Below are 19,544 nucleotides of genomic sequence, written 5' to 3'. Positions count from 1 at the left end.
CGTCCGTCCTTTTTCGTTGTATTGCAATTCTTGTTCTTACATCCCACTGTATATTGCCTGATTATCTGAATCGCCGATTACGCAGTGTCCCGAATTGAATTAAAATAGCTATAGCCGTCGCCACTCATTCAAATTGAGCATAAAACACTATGAAAAGAAGACCCGACGCGACTCGCAATTCAGAGTGAAAAATTCCTCGTTTCCTTACTGGTAATATACAATCGAATAGTATATTCATATTGAAATAAAGCCAAACATTTTCGGCTGACATCTGTCAGGGGCAATCGTCAGCAACTGGTAGAAAACTAGAAGGAACATTGCAAAGAAATAGACACGGACAAAAGCTTCTTTTAGCAACCCGAGTAAGACCTCAAAATGACGGCGTGGACCTGATGAATCGCATTCGCCGCTGTAGCTCGAGCAATATTCCAAATCCGGACTGTAGGGTATTCGTAGGAGACTGTACTCAGACCACAGTGTTGAGAAAGGTTGTTAGATCGATGCACAATGTCCTGCCAGGTGTATACGTCCTGTTCCACTATCGATTAAGTCTGACACTTCGTGGCACAAGCTAATAATCGCCAGGTGACAATACTAATCAAGAATTATTGCTTTCAAGTTCTCATCTGCATATCAGCTCTTTTCATGCTCTCGAGTCAGATTCCAGCGTAGATCATCGATGTAAAAACACAACCTCCTACTCTAGATTCCAGACTCATCCCAAGTCCTTGAGCTCAGGGCTACCAAAATCTTCCTGCAGACTTGCAATTCCAGAAGCCCACAAGTTCAATTTGCATTGGTAATCAGTCAAATACAGACTCAAGTCTTGTTCAATGATATGTAGGGGTGGGGCAATGATTCGATTATAGTTTTGATACTATTTACCACTGAAACCTCCAGAGCCGTTTCACAACGACATAGAGTACAAAGCTATGCACATCAGTGTGTGTGTCTGTGTGGTCGTGAATTATCCCAATGTGATGCAGATGTGGCACTATTTTCTTTGTGGTCGCACAAAAGGTACGTATTTGAACTTTCCACATCATTCACACTCTTATGACATCAAGTTCAGTAATGCTCGATTCAGATACTCAAATTTGCCCACCCCTAAGTTAATATATGATACACACTCATTGTTGAGATGCTGTATGGAAAGAATACAACGTTAACAAAACCGTGTATCCGATAAACCAATATATTTCATTCCACAGCCCTTACCTGAGGCCCCTTGGCTCATAGACGGTAGTGATATCTTCTATTACAGAAGGCAAGTGCTTTAAAGCGAGGCCTTGCGGAATGAGGAGGTGATTGTGTTTGTGAACCATCAGTTTGTTGATGGTCTTGAAAACCGATTTCATTTCATTTTCGAAACTGTCGTTGGATTGATCGTCGATCCTGAGAATACATATCACATTTTTGCAATGTGAGTCACCTGTCATGTGACACAGGAACCAGACTTGTACAAACTACTGGATATTCAAAATACGCAGTTAGAACTACTCAAACCAGAAAACTTGCAGCTTATCCAAATTAGATTAGAATTTGAGCTACGCATTTTCTCTAAATTAGAATTACAGCTACACAAACTTTTTTCCAAATTAGATTGGAATTAGAATTACTAAATTCGAGAATACTTTGAGTACTCAAGTTCTATTAATGTCAAATATGAGTTGATTATCATAAGCATGGGGGGTGTTCAAAAATGACTCAAGTATTTATCATATAAAACTGAATAAAAAAAATTTCAAAATTTTCTGTTCAATCCATGAAACTGTTAGGTTGTCTATAGAAACGATGCCCACCAAATTTGGCTCAATTCCAACCAGCGGAAGCGGAGTTATTGATGTCGAAAATTTGGATTTAATAAAATAGTATTTACGGTGGGCACAACTATAATAAAGGATTGAAGAATCGGTCACCGTAAATACTATTTTATTCAAATTCAAAATTCCTCGGCGGCAATAACTCCGCTTTCATTGGTTGGAATTGAACCAAATCTGGTGAGCATCGTTTCTATAGACAACCTAACAATTTCATGGATTGGACAGAAAATTTTGAAATTTTTTTTATTCATTTTAAGCTTTTTAGGCATTTACAGGCTTCAATTAGGTAACCTAACAGTTTTATCAAGTAGCCAGTAGAATTTGAGAAAAGAATTCATTTTTGAACTCCCCTAATTGAGGATAGCAAATGTTTGAGCGGCAAGCTCAGATCCTTTCGCACTATACAGTTCTCCTGTAGCATTTTACAGGAAAAAGCGGAAATTAGATTAGAATTAGATTACCGACATTTCTAATTGGACAACTACAATTATCAATTGTCTAGTTGTCCAGGTCTGAACAAGCAAGAATGGTAGTTTGTACAAGTCTGACAGGAATTTATACAATGACTCACTGTTCAAAAAGTTTCCGAGAACGAACAATAAATTTAAAAATATATTCGAGGGCCTTGATGGTTTTCTGAAGTTGCTCTTTGTTCTTCGGATCTTCGACTCCCTTGAAACTTTTCACGAGCTCTTTTATTAATTTTCTACGAAAAAGATTTATTTTGTTGTAAAAATTTAGCTTTACCACGCAAGTCGGGTGAATATTCAGAATAACGAACAGGATAAGAAAAAAATACGATTTTTAGAATCAGATCACTTACTGATAAGAAATCGCAGCGCTGAAGTGCTCACAAATGTAGGTATCCAAAACGGCGAAAAAGTGAAAGAATTTTTTCTCGGCAATCAGAGAAATGATATGAATCTAAAAACGGGGTATCATCAGAAATCTAAATGTTAAGTTTCAAAAGATATATCGAAAAGACTTTTGGAGGTAGAGAACTTCAATATACATTTGGATAATATATTCATATTGAAATAAACCCGAATATTTTCGGCTGACACTCGTCAGGGGTAAATGTCAGCTACTAGTAGAGAATCAGAAAGAACAATCGACAATGTTTCAATGTGAATATGTTATTCAAAATTTGAATTTGGATTTCAATATTTATTGAACAAATGTGGTATAGATCAAATTGAGAAACGTTATTTCATTTACTAGATATTACAAGAATCCGTTTTAACGAAGAAAGCCGTTTCTTGAGACCGTGAGGCACAAATCAAAGCAACTCCACTCACAAGCGCATTAAAAACAAGAGTATCGTAATCTTTCTCTTCCATTAAAATATTGAAGAGTGCGTCCAGAGTGTCTTGGAGGAACTAAAAATTTAAAAATAGCATTAGTTCAACACATATGCATTGTGAACAGACTTGTAGTAGTACGTAAGATATTGGATTTTCAATATGCGCAGCTAAAACTAGAAGTACTCGCTTTTCAAAATAAACTAACGATGGCTCACCATTCACGCCAAATGACAAACCGTTTTTAGTTGTTCGGAAACTAAATTGTTTTCAAGATACACAACTAAACTAGAACTACTCGCTTCTTAAAATACGCAACTAGAGCTAGAGCTCCTCAAAAACCAGTGTTAGTTGACCATCAACAAACTTGAATAATAGTTTGTACAAGTATGATTGCGAAGCGTCATAGAAGCTTTAAACGTCACAAAAAAGGCACCTTGACAATTTCTTCTCCGAGAACCTTCATCAAAGCTTCCAAATTATACTTGAGCTCTTTCTCATTGCAACGCCACTTCAGAAGACCAAGCAAATCAACTGTAAAATACAGAAATGTGATTTAGGATGAATATCAATTACGTTTCGTAACAGATCCCACCATTCTGGGTGAGTTTGGTGGAGCAGACCATGGTCGTGATTTGGAAATTGTCTTTGCTGAGCGTGAGGCCTTCCACGCGGGGTAAGGCATGTTTGCTGTGGGTGGTGTTGGATTTTGAATTCTTCATATGCAAGTCTAATTCTTCTCGCGTTGAAGGCAGATCGAGGTACTTGACGCCTTCCAGTCTACGAGTTTCCAGCTGGAACACAAGAACTTAGTTTGAGGACAGAAGATTGCTCACTACAAACTATTGCATTGAGAGCGTATAGGACTTGTTTTTCATGCTTCAGCTCAGCAGAACAGGAAACAAGCTATTTTACTCACTTAGGTGTTCAGTAACAAAGTACAAATTTTGAGATGCAAAAGTAGCTAATTATACCTTGTTTGATATACGCGCATATCAAGCCAGTGTTCCACATGACACCAATAAATATTTCCCATAAATACCACATCAAAACTTATAAACGTCAAAATTGATAGTGTTTCGGGTTGGCGGTTGGGGATAGGAGGGTTGACTAATATTATGGTTGGGGATGACGTCCTCCTTTAGGACGATTAGTCCTCCATTTTTAACAAATGTCCTTCCTTCACCCAAATGTTCGTCGTCGAAATTCGTCCTCCTTTTTAGCTTTAAATACTAAAAAATAAACACGAATAACTAAATGTACCTTGTAAACAACCAAGTTATGAATTCCGTCCTTGAGAGTCGTCCCCTCTGTTCTCATTAACTTAATGAAGGAGACGCCGTAATCTTTCTCGTTATAGTCCTTGTTCTGGAGGGTGGACCGATGACGGAACGTGAACCTCAAATGCGCGCTACGCAGGTCCTCAATTGGCACTTGAATCTAGAAAATTAGAAATACTGGATAAAACTAATACCTTAATAACTAGGACTCGGCAAATTCCAGTACATGAGTGATTCGATTCCGAGTATTAGGCTTTGAGTCAAGACTCCAAGTATCACTCATAACGATGTCATAACTGTATGAATATTGCGGAAATTTCAAATATGTACCTTTTATGCGATCACAAAGAATATAATCCCAGTTGTACATCATAATGAAGATATTTTTCTATTTTTTCGACCATACCTATTTCATTGCACTTTTGACAACAGTGTCGGGATGACTCGACTCGCGACTTGACTGGAGTCAACTTTTTCGTAGGACTTGACTTGACTCGAGTCACTTTGCAAACTGACTCAATCTGTGCTTGAATTAGTTGGCAAAATGCAATGACTATGAATCTTGCGGCGTACTTTGCAGATTACCTTGACTAGAACTTTCGAAAATCGATTGACTTGACTTGACTCAAAATATGCAATGACTCAAGATGACTTGTGACTCGAAGGTAGTGACTTGATCCCAACACAGTGTGACAATGCTGTTTGTTGATCACAACTTCACATACATGTTATGTTTCCTATGATACAATACCAGAAGTCGAGTTGCAATGTTTCCACAATGTAAAATAGTATTGAAACTATAATTTCTGTTGATAAAATAATTCTTAGTGGCAAGGAGCGTGTTATTTCATTGCCCAGCCCTAGTAATTACAAGACTTACGACACTCTGCATTTATTATTTCACAAATGTCAGCCACAAGAATCAAACATGCAAAATCAAACTTACCTTGACAATTTCCGCCCACCGAGGCTGTTTGCTCTGGTAATAAATACAGGAGCGATGTTCGCTCATTGGGTCTTCACCCACTCCCATACTGACCACGATCTGAAACGACCAAGTGCTGATTGAAAATGGGTGCAACTTTTAACATACATAATAGAAAATTCCTGACTATGATATCATTGTGATATGATTCGCATTTGTAAGCTATTTACTGATGCATTCGTTCATTTCTCTTGCACTGATATATGCTTAGTTCAGTAAAATGGGTTATCACAATGTTGCTGAGAGTTTTTACCTTTTATCAACAGAATTGGTGTCAAACTCATTTCAAATATACAGCAAAACCTCTCCATTCCAGGCAATTATAAGCATTACTACTCGTTCACGCATACTGAGCAACAAGTTTTCGACATATCTAAGTGATAGCATTTTCTACACTAATAACATTGCTTCAAATTTGTTTCGCGTCATTGTCTCAGACATCCCAATAATTTCATTGGGTCCCCGGTAAAATTTGAAAAAATAAATCCAAAATAGTAGACTTCGCTTCCATCGGTTAGAATTGAATTTGAAAAAAATAAGTTTTAAACAATCTTGGTGAACATAAATTGATATGAGATGTAAAATAGCAGATATTTACCGGAATAACATGTCCGCTCATTCCACAGACTGACACGGTCACCTCAACGTTCTTGTGCGCCGTTTTGGCTCCTTTCTCAAATTCACCCTGCAAATTGAACACAGTAATTCGAAGAACATCCATCTGAAATAGTAACCAATTTTTACAAACTTGAATGAGAGTGACGTATAGGTCGTTTCTGACGTCTCCCGGCATGATAACTTCTGGAAAGCCCATTTTTCGGGCGACAGCGGTGGACTTGTCGATCAAATGCTGGTAATCTTTCAAGGCCGTCTTCAAGTCGACGTGGAGCATCTTCATGGAGACCCACAGACCTAGCGAAGATAACGAGGATTTTAAATATTTTGAATGATATATGTATGTTTTATTTCCTTTATCTTGCCGGTAGCTCTTGATAAGTGGCACGCAAAAAGTTCTTCGAGTTTCAATAAACGTTGATCATAAACATACTTTTGAAAGCGGTATTCAACTTTTGTACCCCCAACCAGTTATTGTAATTTAGGGAAAAACTGTATATATTAAAGACATTCAGATGACAAAGCACATGTGATGATGAAACCAATTTGTCTGCGTTATGTGCACATTGTCTGAACTTCAGATTGCACAGCAGCAGTAGCCTACTTCCCAGAACTTGCTGTTAAGGACTTTAGATGAATAGTAAATTGATGTTGAAATGAACCCGAATATTTTCAACCAACACTCGCCAGGAGTAACCGTCAGAAACTAGAAGAGAAATGGAAAGAACATTGCATATCAACAATCGTATCACAAGATATGACGTCACCGGCATGAAATTTCGATAGATCAGGTTAAAGAGATTATAGAGACTTCAGATCGATTAATAGGAATGAATCAAGTAATGTTTATGCGAAAGAAGAAGGATCGGTCATTGATACGCTAAATGCTTTTGAAATGCTTTTCAAACAAAAACAAAAAAGGAATTGCATTCCAAATTCTATACCACGAGGAACCACAAAACTAGAGTTTAACCAAACCTTGTCCTTTATGGTTGATTTCACTTCTGGAGCTGATGGTGCGCATGATAAGCTGATGGAGATTCTCGTTTTCTCCAGTCACTCTGCCAGAGATAAAGTGCACAGAATGGTAAAACGTTTCATAAACATAAGTAGCGTTCGACTTACTGAACAAACGGTATGAAAGTCTGTTTGTCCTCGTCTCGTTCTTCGGCGCCTTTCACGATATTCGTAATGTCCATCACCGCAACACCGAACGCACGTCTCAAATTAGAAGTGTAACGCTTTCTGTCAGACTCGGACTTCAAATCTTTCAATTCCATTCGACCTGCACGAATACGTACACTTTATGCAACCACAAAGACTACAATGACAGTTCTATCACAATCAAGATGATTTGGTATTTTTGGACTATACCTATTTGGATTTCATTGTGGGTTGATCACGGCTTCACAGATATGTCATTTCCACTAACGTAGCTATGCACTACACGTTTTTTATGCTACGATATGACCGAGGTTTACAGCCTTACACAGGGTACAATAGTATCAAAACTACAGAAACTACAAATTTTTGGTGACTCGAGTCATTTTTTCAAATGCGCAAAATGACTCGACCCGAGTCAATTAGTATATAGACTCGACTTGTACTCGAGTCATTTTAGCCTACATGACTCGAACCAAGTCATATGACTCGAGACCAGAACGGCCAATACAGACATTTCATTGTAACTTCGAAGAATAGTAAAGGCACCACATGATTGGTATTTCGTCTATGAGTCCTGATACTTGGAAAATAGGGCCAGAAACTGTTAGGACTGAGGAAAATTACGATAATAGGAATGTGAGCCATTCTGTATCACTCAAGCAGAGTTGAAAAACGCGATTTGAACTGGGTTGAACTCAAAAGTGATTGGTCTCGGACTCGACCCTCTACTCACAGACTTGGACTTGACTAGGTGGTGAATTGAAAATGAGTCGACTTGACTCGAGTCAAAGCTACAAAAGTGAGATTGACTTGTAACTCGGAACCTTGCGACTTGGTTACAACCCTGCGAAACGATAGTTCTCGTTAATGAATTAATTTGGTGGCAATGATTGTATAATTAGAGTACTCTCAAGAATCATAATTCATTACTCGACTCGAATCATCAGAGTGAATACTCGATTCAGACTAGAGTACCAGATTCATTGTGCTCAGCTTTATTATCAAGTCTGCTGCATTATTTCTAAACAAAAGCTTGTCTACTAACCGATTCTGACGATCTGACAAACCAGATAGATCTTCTCCCTCTGCATGTCTTTGCTTCCCAAGTCCTGAACGCAATAGATCGTTCATTATGACATCAATTCCTATCGCAAAACACCTGTCGCTATAACGATGACAAACGTGTTTTTACACCAGTGGTTCTCCCTAACTATTTCAGTTTGTGGCGCAGTGGAAAAATATTATGACGCTCAAGGCACACTACAAGAGAAGAAAAGTTGCTTTAACAAAAAATATTCAACGTGTCAATTTGATGGATGCGCCCGTATTTCATCGTCAATTTCAAGCAGAGTCTCCCTCATTTACAGCTGTTATTTTTAGTAAAAACAGACGAACCATGCTCACATAGCCATCAAGATACAAATGGAAGCATAATTATTTATCATTGTAGCATTTGCAAGCAGACAGCCAAAAATAATTGTATTTTTTATGGAATATTGCTTGATCGAGTTCTTCAAAATGGATCAACTGCACTTCTGAAGTTCGTAACAGCAATTTTTGGGAAACAATGTTGCAGTGCAAGCTCAATTCTAAATAATTTGCACACAATTTCTTGTTTTACGAGTCTGTTTATCACGAGTGGCAAACGGATCAGAAACTTTCTTCGAGACGATGGTCTTCCATAAAAAACTGTCGTCTAATGTGATCGTAGTTTTGAAGTTGCTTTAATAATACATTCCGATTAAGCTTGGAGACTACAATGCAGATTGTTCAGTTAATCTTAAAAAGTCCAAAAGATCGGTTTCATGGACACTGTTCATATTCACCAGTTATGGAAGTGTCCAGTTAGAACGCTTCCAACTCTTAATGCCTGTTTCCATGCCTTATTTTAAATATATATACAGTTCTTCTCCAAAATACCAACAAGATTTGAGGCACAACTGACAATCTGCGGCTGCAAATAGTTTGGGAATATACTTTTACACTCTACAGTCTTACACAGTCAAAAAACCTGAATTACATGAGGATTGCTCTTTGGGTAAATCACAGTACAAACAAAAGCGATTGTCGCTCTCAGACAACCAAATTTCGCCGGACACTCACGGTAAACAGACATTTCAAGTTGTTGAGCATCTCCAAGTTTCTTGGCAGCCCTTGACTGCCCCATCGGACCAGATAATTCTCGCTGAAAAACATCGCATGAATCTCGCGCCTGAAACGGAATAGGCCACAAGACGCTACCTGATATGAGAGTGAGATTTGCCGTCGTAGAGAGACATGAACACGTCTGCTTCTTCACCAATACGACAAACGAAATTCTTGACAGTCACAAATAGACTGTAAAAATGTTAAATTCAAACACCTTATAATTCACAAGCAGATGTGGTTAAAATGGTCAGTGTAGCTACTCAGTAGAAATAATGTTGTAAATTTCTACTGAATCGCATGTAAATGTGGAAATTTCTGGGACTTGCTGGTGGAAGATTATTGTTGTTTGGGGTCTAGATAGAGCTTCAACAGGCCGGCACTGGCAGGATTTTCCTAAAAATTTAGCTTCACTTTTCAAAACTGTAAAACACGACCTTAATGGGATGCGAAACCAACAACTAATATATCGTTGGATTCAGAATGTCAACGCCTAACCAACTACGCCACCAAGTGAGACGAGAGCAGGCCAACCGTGCGTGTATATAATCAAGAAGACGAGATAACCTTGTTGTAAAAATGGACAAGTTTTGGTAACTTCCTTATAGAGTACACAACATATACCTAGTGCGAATAAGTTCATACTAACAGAGACGTCTTCTTTCGAACAAGCCACGAGTGACCGCTTTTGCTCAACTAATTCGACCGATACTATCAAAGCATGGTACCGCGTTTCACCATAAACACACAGTCTCAGAGGGTCAGACAGTTTTTAAAAGCAAAATTTTTGGGAAAAACCCGCCGGTGCCACCAAGTTTATATGCATTTTTTTATATTGTGATATTGAAGTGACTCTTGAATGTACAGAACCTCAATACACAATTGAATAATATAATCATATTGAAATGAACCGACCGACCGACCTTCGTCAGGGGTAATCGTCAGCAACTAGTAGAGAATTGGAAAGAACATCGTATATTAACAATCGCATCACCAAATAAGACATCACCGCCATGAAAATTCGGATAATCGAGCCGAACAGATGGCTTAAGCTCAATGTCCCTACTATCTTCACATCGTAGAGATTTTAAAAGTACACTGCATATCAACAATCGTCCCACCAATCATAATGTTTTTTCCTATTCTTTACTGGTTGCTGACGATTACACCTAGCGGGAACATTCAAGACAGTCTCAATATCAATATATTCTATCATATCGAGATGTTTGATGACGGAGAGGGGCAATTGCACACCTGTGTACGTGCGACGATGAAACCGGGTCCTGCGCATCATTCGCTTCGCTTGTCTTCCCCTCGTGGAAATCTTCCTCCGCGATACGGCGCTGAATTCTGAGCGAGGAATCAGTGTACTGGAATGAAAATATCAAGGGTTAACCGCAATAACGTGGTTCAATTCCATTCAATTTATTTTCAACAATCTTTTCAATTCAAAACAACGCAAGACTGCGACACAATCAAAGATAGGAAGGTGTCCAACAGCTTGAGCAATCTTTGAAATCAGACACCCACCTGGCCTAGACAATGTACTGAATGAAAAGTGAAAGAAGATGATATAAAATAGGACAAAAAGAGGTGGCATGTGTCGAAAGGCGAGAACAATATATCACGTTGTGATCCGGTAAACTTGAGGGCTGACTGGCATTGATTCAGTGGAGTGTTTGCATTTCGACATGAATTAATAAAGTGAAATGACTAGAACCCGACCGATATTGGATTTCTGAGCCGATACCGATAACACCGATATCCAGTACCTCCACCGATAACCTCGATATATTCAGCCGATATTCAAAATGTATGGAATCTAGCTCAAGGCCCATATTTAACACCTCAGAGCATTTATTTCAACAACTTTACAGCCATTGATATGCTTGAACATGAAATAAATGATCTAGGGGCTATAAAAATATATCAAAAGCACCAATCCAGCAGTTGCAGATTACAGTTCACGAAGCACAATTTCTCGGCGCTTTCTCCAAGGAGTGAACTTCTGTGGTCTTTCATAAATGATGTATATAGTACTAAACACAGTGAGCAGTCTTTCACTTGGTACCTAGTGGCACAGCAAGGATTGGAAATCTTTCTTCATTTCGGTTCCACCGCTCCCTTGCAGGGGATCTTTCCTTCAATGGTTTCACCAAATATTGATATTCTTCTGGCAGAGCACCTGGAGCCTTCAGCACATCATCAACAAATAGCTGAAGAGAAAGTTGAAAACAACTCAAATTGTCCATGTCTGCAACTGCTCCACCCATCCCCCTTGGGCCTTGACCATGACCAGCATTTCAACAATCAATTGATCAATATTTTACGCGCTTTTGTCAGAATTGGCCAATGTCATCATGGAATCAAAAATGTTCGGATCTGTTATTGGCTTTACTCCACCTTTGTTTGATTTTCTTGCCCTCTATGCTCGCATATTTCCTATCATGGTGGCCCCGCAGGTCTCAGCCCTCAGTCAGAGTGTCAGACGACTTCATACATTACTGGTATAATTAGCTCTGTTGGTACCCAACCAATAGCACTATCTTCAGAGAAACGTTTCGACGCGACGCTTTTCTCTATCATCACGAGGGCCAGTCCAGCATGATTGAAGTTCTCATTTCTCTTACTGATTGAAATCTTCTGCAGACAACTATCCATCCAGGATCCAGCTGCTCTCTGTCTTTGGTGATCGATTGATTACTGCAGGGGGATTCCCACGAAGTCAGCGGGGCATAACGGTGATCAGTTGCTACAATATTTTTCAGATAGGAACGCCTACTGCCCTCTATGCAGCATGCACTATATGCAGCTTGGCCATTTATTTTTATAATTTACCATCCTCACGTCTTCTATCGACTTCTCTGACTCCCTGCCACCATGTTGTGACGTCACGAAAAAGGCCGATATTTTTTTACCTTCAATGGCCGATACCGATATTTCTCTCCAAGCGTGATATCGACTCGATATTATCGGCGAGCCGATAATCGGTCGGGCTCTAGAAATGGCGGTAATCTATCTCTAATCTAATTAACGAAATGTTTTTATGCTCTCATATAAATTTTAATCAAATTACTGCTTTTCCCGAAAATGCACATGAAAAATGACCCAAGCTCGGTGTACAGACATTTGCCATAAACTGAACCTGATTTTTGTCGTATTTCTTTGTAACTCGGCCTCAAATTCAATTTCCAACTATCTTAGATGTCAGTTATACTAATTCTAATCTAATCTAATTGACAAAAAAAGCGTGCAGCTATCATACTGATCTGATCCAATCTTACCGTTACCTGAGAAAGCCATGCATATTCTAGTTGTCAGACACTGCTGGAGGAGGGAGGTACACCAGGTCACTAGCAATGATAGTTAACGACAAAAAAGCAGCACAGAAACAAGCAGACACACTCACCATGTTGTAAATCTCCACAGAGCTCATTGAATCAACATCAACCGGATCCCGGCTCTCGTTCCTCACGACCAAATCCAGTCCCAGATTTCGATTCCCAAAATCTATCGTGTCTGTGACTTGCTTCTTCATGGTGGCAAGCACGTCGGCCGGCATGGTCCCGGAAACTATGCTGCGTCGAATGTTGATCAAATCCATCATCATGGCCCGCGTTTGGATGAACAACTTGGGATTCACGTTCCGCTGAAATAGGTCGAAACAGGGTTGTAATGACTCGAGTCATGACTCGAATCAATCTTGAGTCACGATTTTCTGATGACTCGACTTGAGTCAATTTCTCAAAATACGAAAATGACTCGACTCGAGTCAATGACTCGGGTCATTGCGCATGACTCGAACCAAGTCATATGACTCGAGACTCAGACGGCCAAGACATTTTATTGTAATTTCAAAGAATAGCAAAGTAACCGCTCTATTGGGGCTTTGTCAATTGGTACTGGTACTTGAAAATGCAACCAGAAACTATTAAGAATGAGAAAAATTAGTATATTATAAATGCGAACCGTTCGATATCACCGAATATGGTTATAAAAGTGGGTTTAGCAAGACTTAAACTGGAAACTGAGCAGTCAACACAATGACTTGGACTCGAGTCATCATCCCATGACTCGGACTCGAAGCTCTGCTTGATGACTTGGACTCGGATTTGACTCGGTGGTGAATTGAAAATGACTCGACTTGACTCGCGTCAAAACTATAAAAGTGAGATTGACTTGTGACTCGGAGCTTTGTGACTTGGTTACAACTAGGGCTGGGCATAATGACTCGAGTACTCGAATCTGAATCGAGTAGTAATTTTAATGATTCGAGTCGAGTAGTAATAGACGATTTTTTCGAGTACCGAAATTATACGCTTGTCGCCATTAAAAGCTAATTTATCAACGAAAATTATAGTTTCGATACTAATTTTCACTGTTGAAGCCTGGAAACCTTGGTTTACGGTATCGTAGCATACGCAACATATAGTATAAAGTTACGAAGGTTACTGGACGCAACACATTTCCGAAGTCATGATTATCCCACTATATTGTCACCAAGCGGAATAAAATCGGTATGGTCCGAAAAATACCAAACTATCATTTATGAGATGGATAACAGGCATTATATTCTTTGTGGTGGCATAAACGGTACATATTTAAACTTTGACGTATTACATTGTGCTATGACGTCATAATGGGTGATACTCGATTACTCGACTCGACTCGAAGCATATTACGTGATTCAGAATCGAATCACTCAGGTACTCGATTTTGCCCAGCCCTAGTTACAACCCTGGGTCGAAATTCGAAACAGTTCATAACTTGGCTAGGACTGCATACGGCAGGGGTTTCCAACCTGGGGGTCGTCAAAAAATTCGATATCACAAAAGAAATAAAAACTAAATAAATATACTAGTACAGGAATAGTAGCCTACAGCAAATTTCCACCACCAGCATTGTCAGAGCAACACAAACTCAACCCTTGCATCAACTAAATCTGCAATAAGTAGGGCGATTATTTTTGTCACATGTCAAAAAGTCACTATTTTGTCAAAATCGTAACAAAGTCAAAATTCTTTGCGTTGTAGAGGCCGCACTGTGAAGAGACTTTCCGGGGTACAAAGCTTTAATATCCATTTTGATATTATATTCATATCATAAATATATTAAAACCCGAAGCTTTCCGAGCTGACACTCTTCAGCGGCAATCGTCAGCAAATAGAGAATTTCAAAAACTTCATTGCATACATCCAATCGTGACATCATAAAAACGAAAACAACATTGAATAAAGGCAAACAGCGAGCGCAGCTAGTGGCCAAATTTTAGCTGAAGCTAACGCTCCACCTTGCTGCAATAAACGCACTGTCACAATGGCATAAGGTTGCACTGTCTGCGAACTTTACACCGATTTTTTCAATATTCGTACAATATTGCGTAACTTAGCTATTCGAGGCTTTGTGAGTCAATATTTTGTTAAAAAAGTTCTACCATGTCAAAAAATGTCAACATTTTCAATTTTTAGGTAAAAAAATAATCGACCTGGTAATAAAAATTACTGTATCATTCAATCATTCCAACTACCAGCTTTTTTATTTAATAGAAAATAATGTTTCCTATACTTTCTACAAAGGGTTGAAAAAATAGGCCAATGACTTTTTGAAACTTTAAAAGGGGGCCACAGTGTAAATATGGTTGGATGACCCTGGCAAGATTTTACTTTAAACAGGTCTTTGCATATATCGCCCCATTCTCTCAGTAGCTGTGTCATCTCTTGTACAATCGGCAGTTCTTTCGGCGAGACGCTTTCATTTTTACTGAAAAATATGTCTCGCGTTGGAAAGTCTTTCAGTCTGTATCCAAATAATGTTACCTTCCTCGATGTTCAACATAAGCCTCCTTAACACGGACATACGAGCACGGAAATATTCCCTGAAATAAAATAATTTCAACATGAGCCCACAAGGAAACAAACAAAGATAGTTTGGCTGCGAAGCAGGTATGCAGATTTAAAAAAACTAAAAAAATTCCAGAATTTCCAAGTTCGATTACAATTCGAATCATAGCTGAATTCTCAAGAACTTAGAAATTGAATTAGAACGAAATGCGACAAAAATCAAGTTCAGTTCATATCAAATGAAAGGATATTCTCATAAGCAAGAGAACAACAAATGTCTGTACACCAAGCTTGGCTCGTTTTGCACTATAGAGTTCTCCTGTGGCGTTTTCAGGAAAACAAGAAATTAGATCAGAGTTAGAATACTGGCATTTCGCTTTAATTAGTCGAATTAGACAACAAGAATTATCTAGCTGTCCAATTCTGGATGCTTAAGGCCTACTATCGAGTGATGATGAGTTACACCGACTGTGTAAACATGCATACATTACAGTACTAGCTTGCCCAGTACGAAATAGGAAGGCGTCTAACCTTCGTCAGCAACTAGCGAGTGACTCAATAACGTTCCGAGACATAAGATCTCATAAACACACAATACAACCACACGAACAACATTTAAACAGAGGAAATGCATCACTAAAAGACCATCTTGAAATGTTGCAAGCCACAGCATATAGAGATAGATGCTAAATCTACTATCACTTGCACGAATATCAAAGATTTTTGTCATCATGAAATAGAAATACGAATACAGCATTTAGTGATGGATATTTCATATTTCTAAGATCGTGTTCGTATGTAAAACAGGACTCGGACACATCCGAAATATGTCAAATCATTATGCATCAAGAAATCGAACCAATGCCAAATCAATAAATGACAATCTCATGAATTGGAGTGTTTGAATAATGTGATACGGCACACATACTATATTACGATCACACTTAATTATAAATACATATGTCAAGAACCTGATGCCGGTAATTTGACATATAAAATAGCATTCCTGAAATAATTATGATTTAAGAGATTGTTAATACCACAGGACTGCTATCATTATTACTTGTGTGATCATGAAGATCAAATTCATCATAATTTCAGCAAACTCAAAAAAAATGAATAGGCTTTTGGACTTACTGCTTTGATGTAAGATCATAATCAGTAGGCTAAATCTGACATCAAAGAAAATCTCAAAATGCTTCCAGAGACTAGTGTGTAGTGATATTTAGGAATACGTTATACCGTAATAAAATGTTGACTCTTACCATGGCAGACCTGTTTTGTATGAGGCAGCCTCGGTACCATTGCCCTGAAATGGATAATGAATTGTTTTTAGTCCAAAAAGATGACCTTCTTGGAGGTACAAAACTTCAATATACAGTTGGATGGTATATTCATATTGAAATGAAATTTTATATTTTCACATGACACTCCTTAACCGTAATCGTCAGCAGCTAGTAGAGAATTGGACAGAACAGATCAATTGTATATCATTTGTTGATAAGGTATGCAATCTTTCCGATTCTCAACTAGTTCCAGACCATTAACCCTCATGAAGCTGTCAACTGAAAATATTCGGGTTCATAATATGAATATATTATTCAAAAATTAATATAAAATGCAGCTCAATAGCTACATTTACAAAGGAATCCTTCAGTAATCTGTCATTAATGGATCCAATGATTAGATACCATCACCTAACTTTGGACGGACAAAAATATAACCCTAAGCCCGAGTCATACAAACTACATCACAGACTTGCAGTTAGCGTCAGCAATATCCGCAAAGTAGGGAAACGATTAATTTTCCACCGAACAGCCCATAACATGTCTTCAATAAGAAGTAAAATCAAATTGCTTACACGCGAGCTCTATCATTTCATCTGTGTTGATGGTTCACACAAAATGGATATAGCAATGGTATGACTCATTACATGTATCCTACATTGTACAACATCAAGTCACCAGATACATCGTAAAAGACATCCAACACCTGGGTATAGCCGTTAATTATAACTATGAAAATGAAAAATTGAATCTGATAATCATTTAATCTTCAACTCAAAATACAAGCCGAGTAACATGAAATCTACGGTAATTGAAACACTTAACTATAAAATAATAGTCATAATTTCACCAGCATATTCTTCCAAAATGTGCACGGCATCGCCAACGGACAATTTCAGATGTTGCTTCTCATTCTTGACATTGTGATAGTTGTACACAGCTAAAGAATGAAAGAAATTATGTGAACTCTTACATAAAATGAATGTTGAAACAACTATATCGGAAAACAGGACTAGAGGTTGGCATTTCTCAAGAAACCATCGCCAGTATAGTGAAGAAATAATCTTGGAGTTATCAGCGGAATATTGGAACCACATCGTGGAATAGGCAAATGGACAGTGATCAATTTCAGTCTTTAATGAAGAGAAGAGTACAGACATTCTGGAAGGAATTAGAGTAGAAGAAACTATTGGGTTACAAAACATTTCAATATGTCACAGATTACAGAATCCGTAAATACAGAATGTCTAACAACAAATGCACCAGTAGACAGCTCTCTAAATTGGCAAGATTATTCCGAAATTATTACCTTATAACAGAATTATAAGCTTGAAAAAATGATAGGAGTCTAGACACTCCAACTGGGAGGCGTGAAAGCGCGTGAAGCTGCCATCAACTGAAAAAATTTCCTACAATTCATAGATATTTCTCTGTGCATAGTCTGAATTTCATATTTGAGAATTCTCTCATCAACAGTCATAACCTTCCATGCCTTCAAACTATTCGTTGACCGTTGGGATTGCCAGCATTCTGGTTGCAATTTTGTGATATGACGATATGGGGTGCTAAATTTTTCACTATCATAAAGGGGGGCGTGTCTGAAACCAGAAATTATATTATAGAAGTAAAATGAAGAAGCATAGAAACATTTCACAAATTAGATTTGAATTAGATTATCGGTATTCTGCTCACATCAAACCACTAGAATTATCGATTAGCACAAATTTGGTCACACACTCACCTATGCCATACTTGGCTTTGGCAGACGGAATCCAAGACATCGCATTGGTGCAGCGTATTCCAGAATGTCGAGACAAAAATCATCAAGTGCTTTTCGAATCCATTGACGCACAAATACTGTATGATACTATCTGCTATTACGGTTACGTTGAGGTACAAAGGCACTGTTCAATAAGCAATCAATTTCTTTAATATTGGAGTAGCCTGGTACAGAAGCGTGCAGTTGATTGGCAATCAACATCCATCAGCTATAGCCACCAGTGTGAAACTTTATTCCAAGGTTATCAGAGCATCCTGACTATGTCAGCTGATTACATCAGCTTGTATTATCGGGAACTAACCTATAACTGAATAGTATATTCATATTGAAATGAACACGAATATTTTCGACTGACACTCGTCAGGGGTAATTGTCGGCAACTAGTAGAGAATTGGAAAGAACATTTTATATCAATAATCGGATCTCGAAATATGACGTCGCCAGCATGAAATGAGATCTCAAATAAGAGAGCTTTCAATGAACTATTTTAAGATGGCACACAAACTCCTTTTGTTGACAAAGCTTGGGCTGATGTATTTTGATGAAGGTCGACTCCAAGGCACACAGATGAAAGTGTGAGCGACCCCTCCCGAAGATGCGAAATCGGTCGTCTCGATAATTTTTCGAACAGGCAGGATTATCCAACAGATGTTTGCCAATGGCAGAATTTATGGCCGGTCGGTGACCAGATACAGTCGGTGACAGATACGGATAGCAATTTCTCACAACTTCGGAACAAATATAGTAATTGAAGAGCTTCTTGGAGGTACAGAGCATCAAGATACAATTGTACAGTATAGCCTAATCATATTGAAGCGAAACTGAATATTTTTAGCTGACACTCATCCGCAACTAGTAGATAATTGGAAAGAACATTGCATATCAATAATCGTATCACAAAATATGACAATGGATTGACACTGGCATGAAATTTTAAATAATCAAGGGAATTCAGCGTTCATGCGATACATTTGTCGATATCCAATGTTCATTCGTATTGTCTACTAGTTGCTGACGATTACCCCTGACGAGTGTCAGCCGAAATTATTGGGGTTCATTTCAAAATGATACATAGAGAGACGAATGATTCATTCATTGTCACAAAAACTTCAAACATGTATCGGAAATTCAAAGTACGCATGGCATTGACGCTGCTTGCGACCTGAGCGCAAAACATAAGTGATCTTGAATTGAAGTTGCTGTCGCACTGAATCGAAATAATAATTAAAATCTGTTCATGACATGTAACTACCGGTATCACAAAATCGCCCCCAAAAGAAATGGCATAGCTTTGAACTATCGAAGTGCCACAATACATCACTATA

At 38.4% G+C, this 19,544-nt stretch overlaps 1 protein-coding gene across 1 annotated transcript in view; it reads right to left on the bottom strand.

The window, feature by feature from the left end:
* Positions 1-18,528, bottom strand: part of LOC145453345 (dedicator of cytokinesis protein 1-like) — a 36,662-nt gene extending 18,134 nt beyond the window's left edge. The window contains exons 1-22 of the mRNA XM_080331311.1: positions 18,181-18,528; positions 17,290-17,379; positions 16,419-16,462; positions 15,130-15,188; positions 14,977-15,073; positions 12,723-12,962; positions 10,568-10,683; positions 9,410-9,505; positions 9,272-9,353; positions 8,214-8,277; positions 7,130-7,289; positions 6,983-7,065; positions 6,138-6,301; positions 5,988-6,074; positions 5,351-5,449; positions 4,388-4,564; positions 3,720-3,918; positions 3,561-3,658; positions 3,122-3,202; positions 2,647-2,747; positions 2,395-2,529; positions 1,219-1,395 (exon numbers count right to left, since the gene is read on the bottom strand). Of these exons, the coding sequence (XP_080187437.1) occupies positions 1,219-1,395; positions 2,395-2,529; positions 2,647-2,747; positions 3,122-3,202; positions 3,561-3,658; positions 3,720-3,918; positions 4,388-4,564; positions 5,351-5,449; positions 5,988-6,074; positions 6,138-6,301; positions 6,983-7,065; positions 7,130-7,289; positions 8,214-8,277; positions 9,272-9,353; positions 9,410-9,505; positions 10,568-10,683; positions 12,723-12,962; positions 14,977-15,073; positions 15,130-15,188; positions 16,419-16,462; positions 17,290-17,379; positions 18,181-18,220 (2,489 nt within the window). The 5' untranslated portion in view covers positions 18,221-18,528. The remainder of the gene's footprint in view (positions 1-1,218; positions 1,396-2,394; positions 2,530-2,646; positions 2,748-3,121; positions 3,203-3,560; positions 3,659-3,719; positions 3,919-4,387; positions 4,565-5,350; positions 5,450-5,987; positions 6,075-6,137; positions 6,302-6,982; positions 7,066-7,129; positions 7,290-8,213; positions 8,278-9,271; positions 9,354-9,409; positions 9,506-10,567; positions 10,684-12,722; positions 12,963-14,976; positions 15,074-15,129; positions 15,189-16,418; positions 16,463-17,289; positions 17,380-18,180) is intronic.
* Between the last annotated feature and the right edge of the window lie 1,016 nt (positions 18,529-19,544).

Source organism: Botryllus schlosseri, chromosome 13, assembly GCF_051294905.1.
Source record: "Botryllus schlosseri isolate E-star chromosome 13, Bs_hap1, whole genome shotgun sequence".
In the NCBI taxonomy this organism is placed as follows: Eukaryota; Metazoa; Chordata; class Ascidiacea; order Stolidobranchia; family Styelidae; genus Botryllus; species Botryllus schlosseri.
The sequence above is the reverse complement of the archived record's forward strand: the minus strand, read 5'-3'. Positions and strand labels throughout refer to the sequence as shown.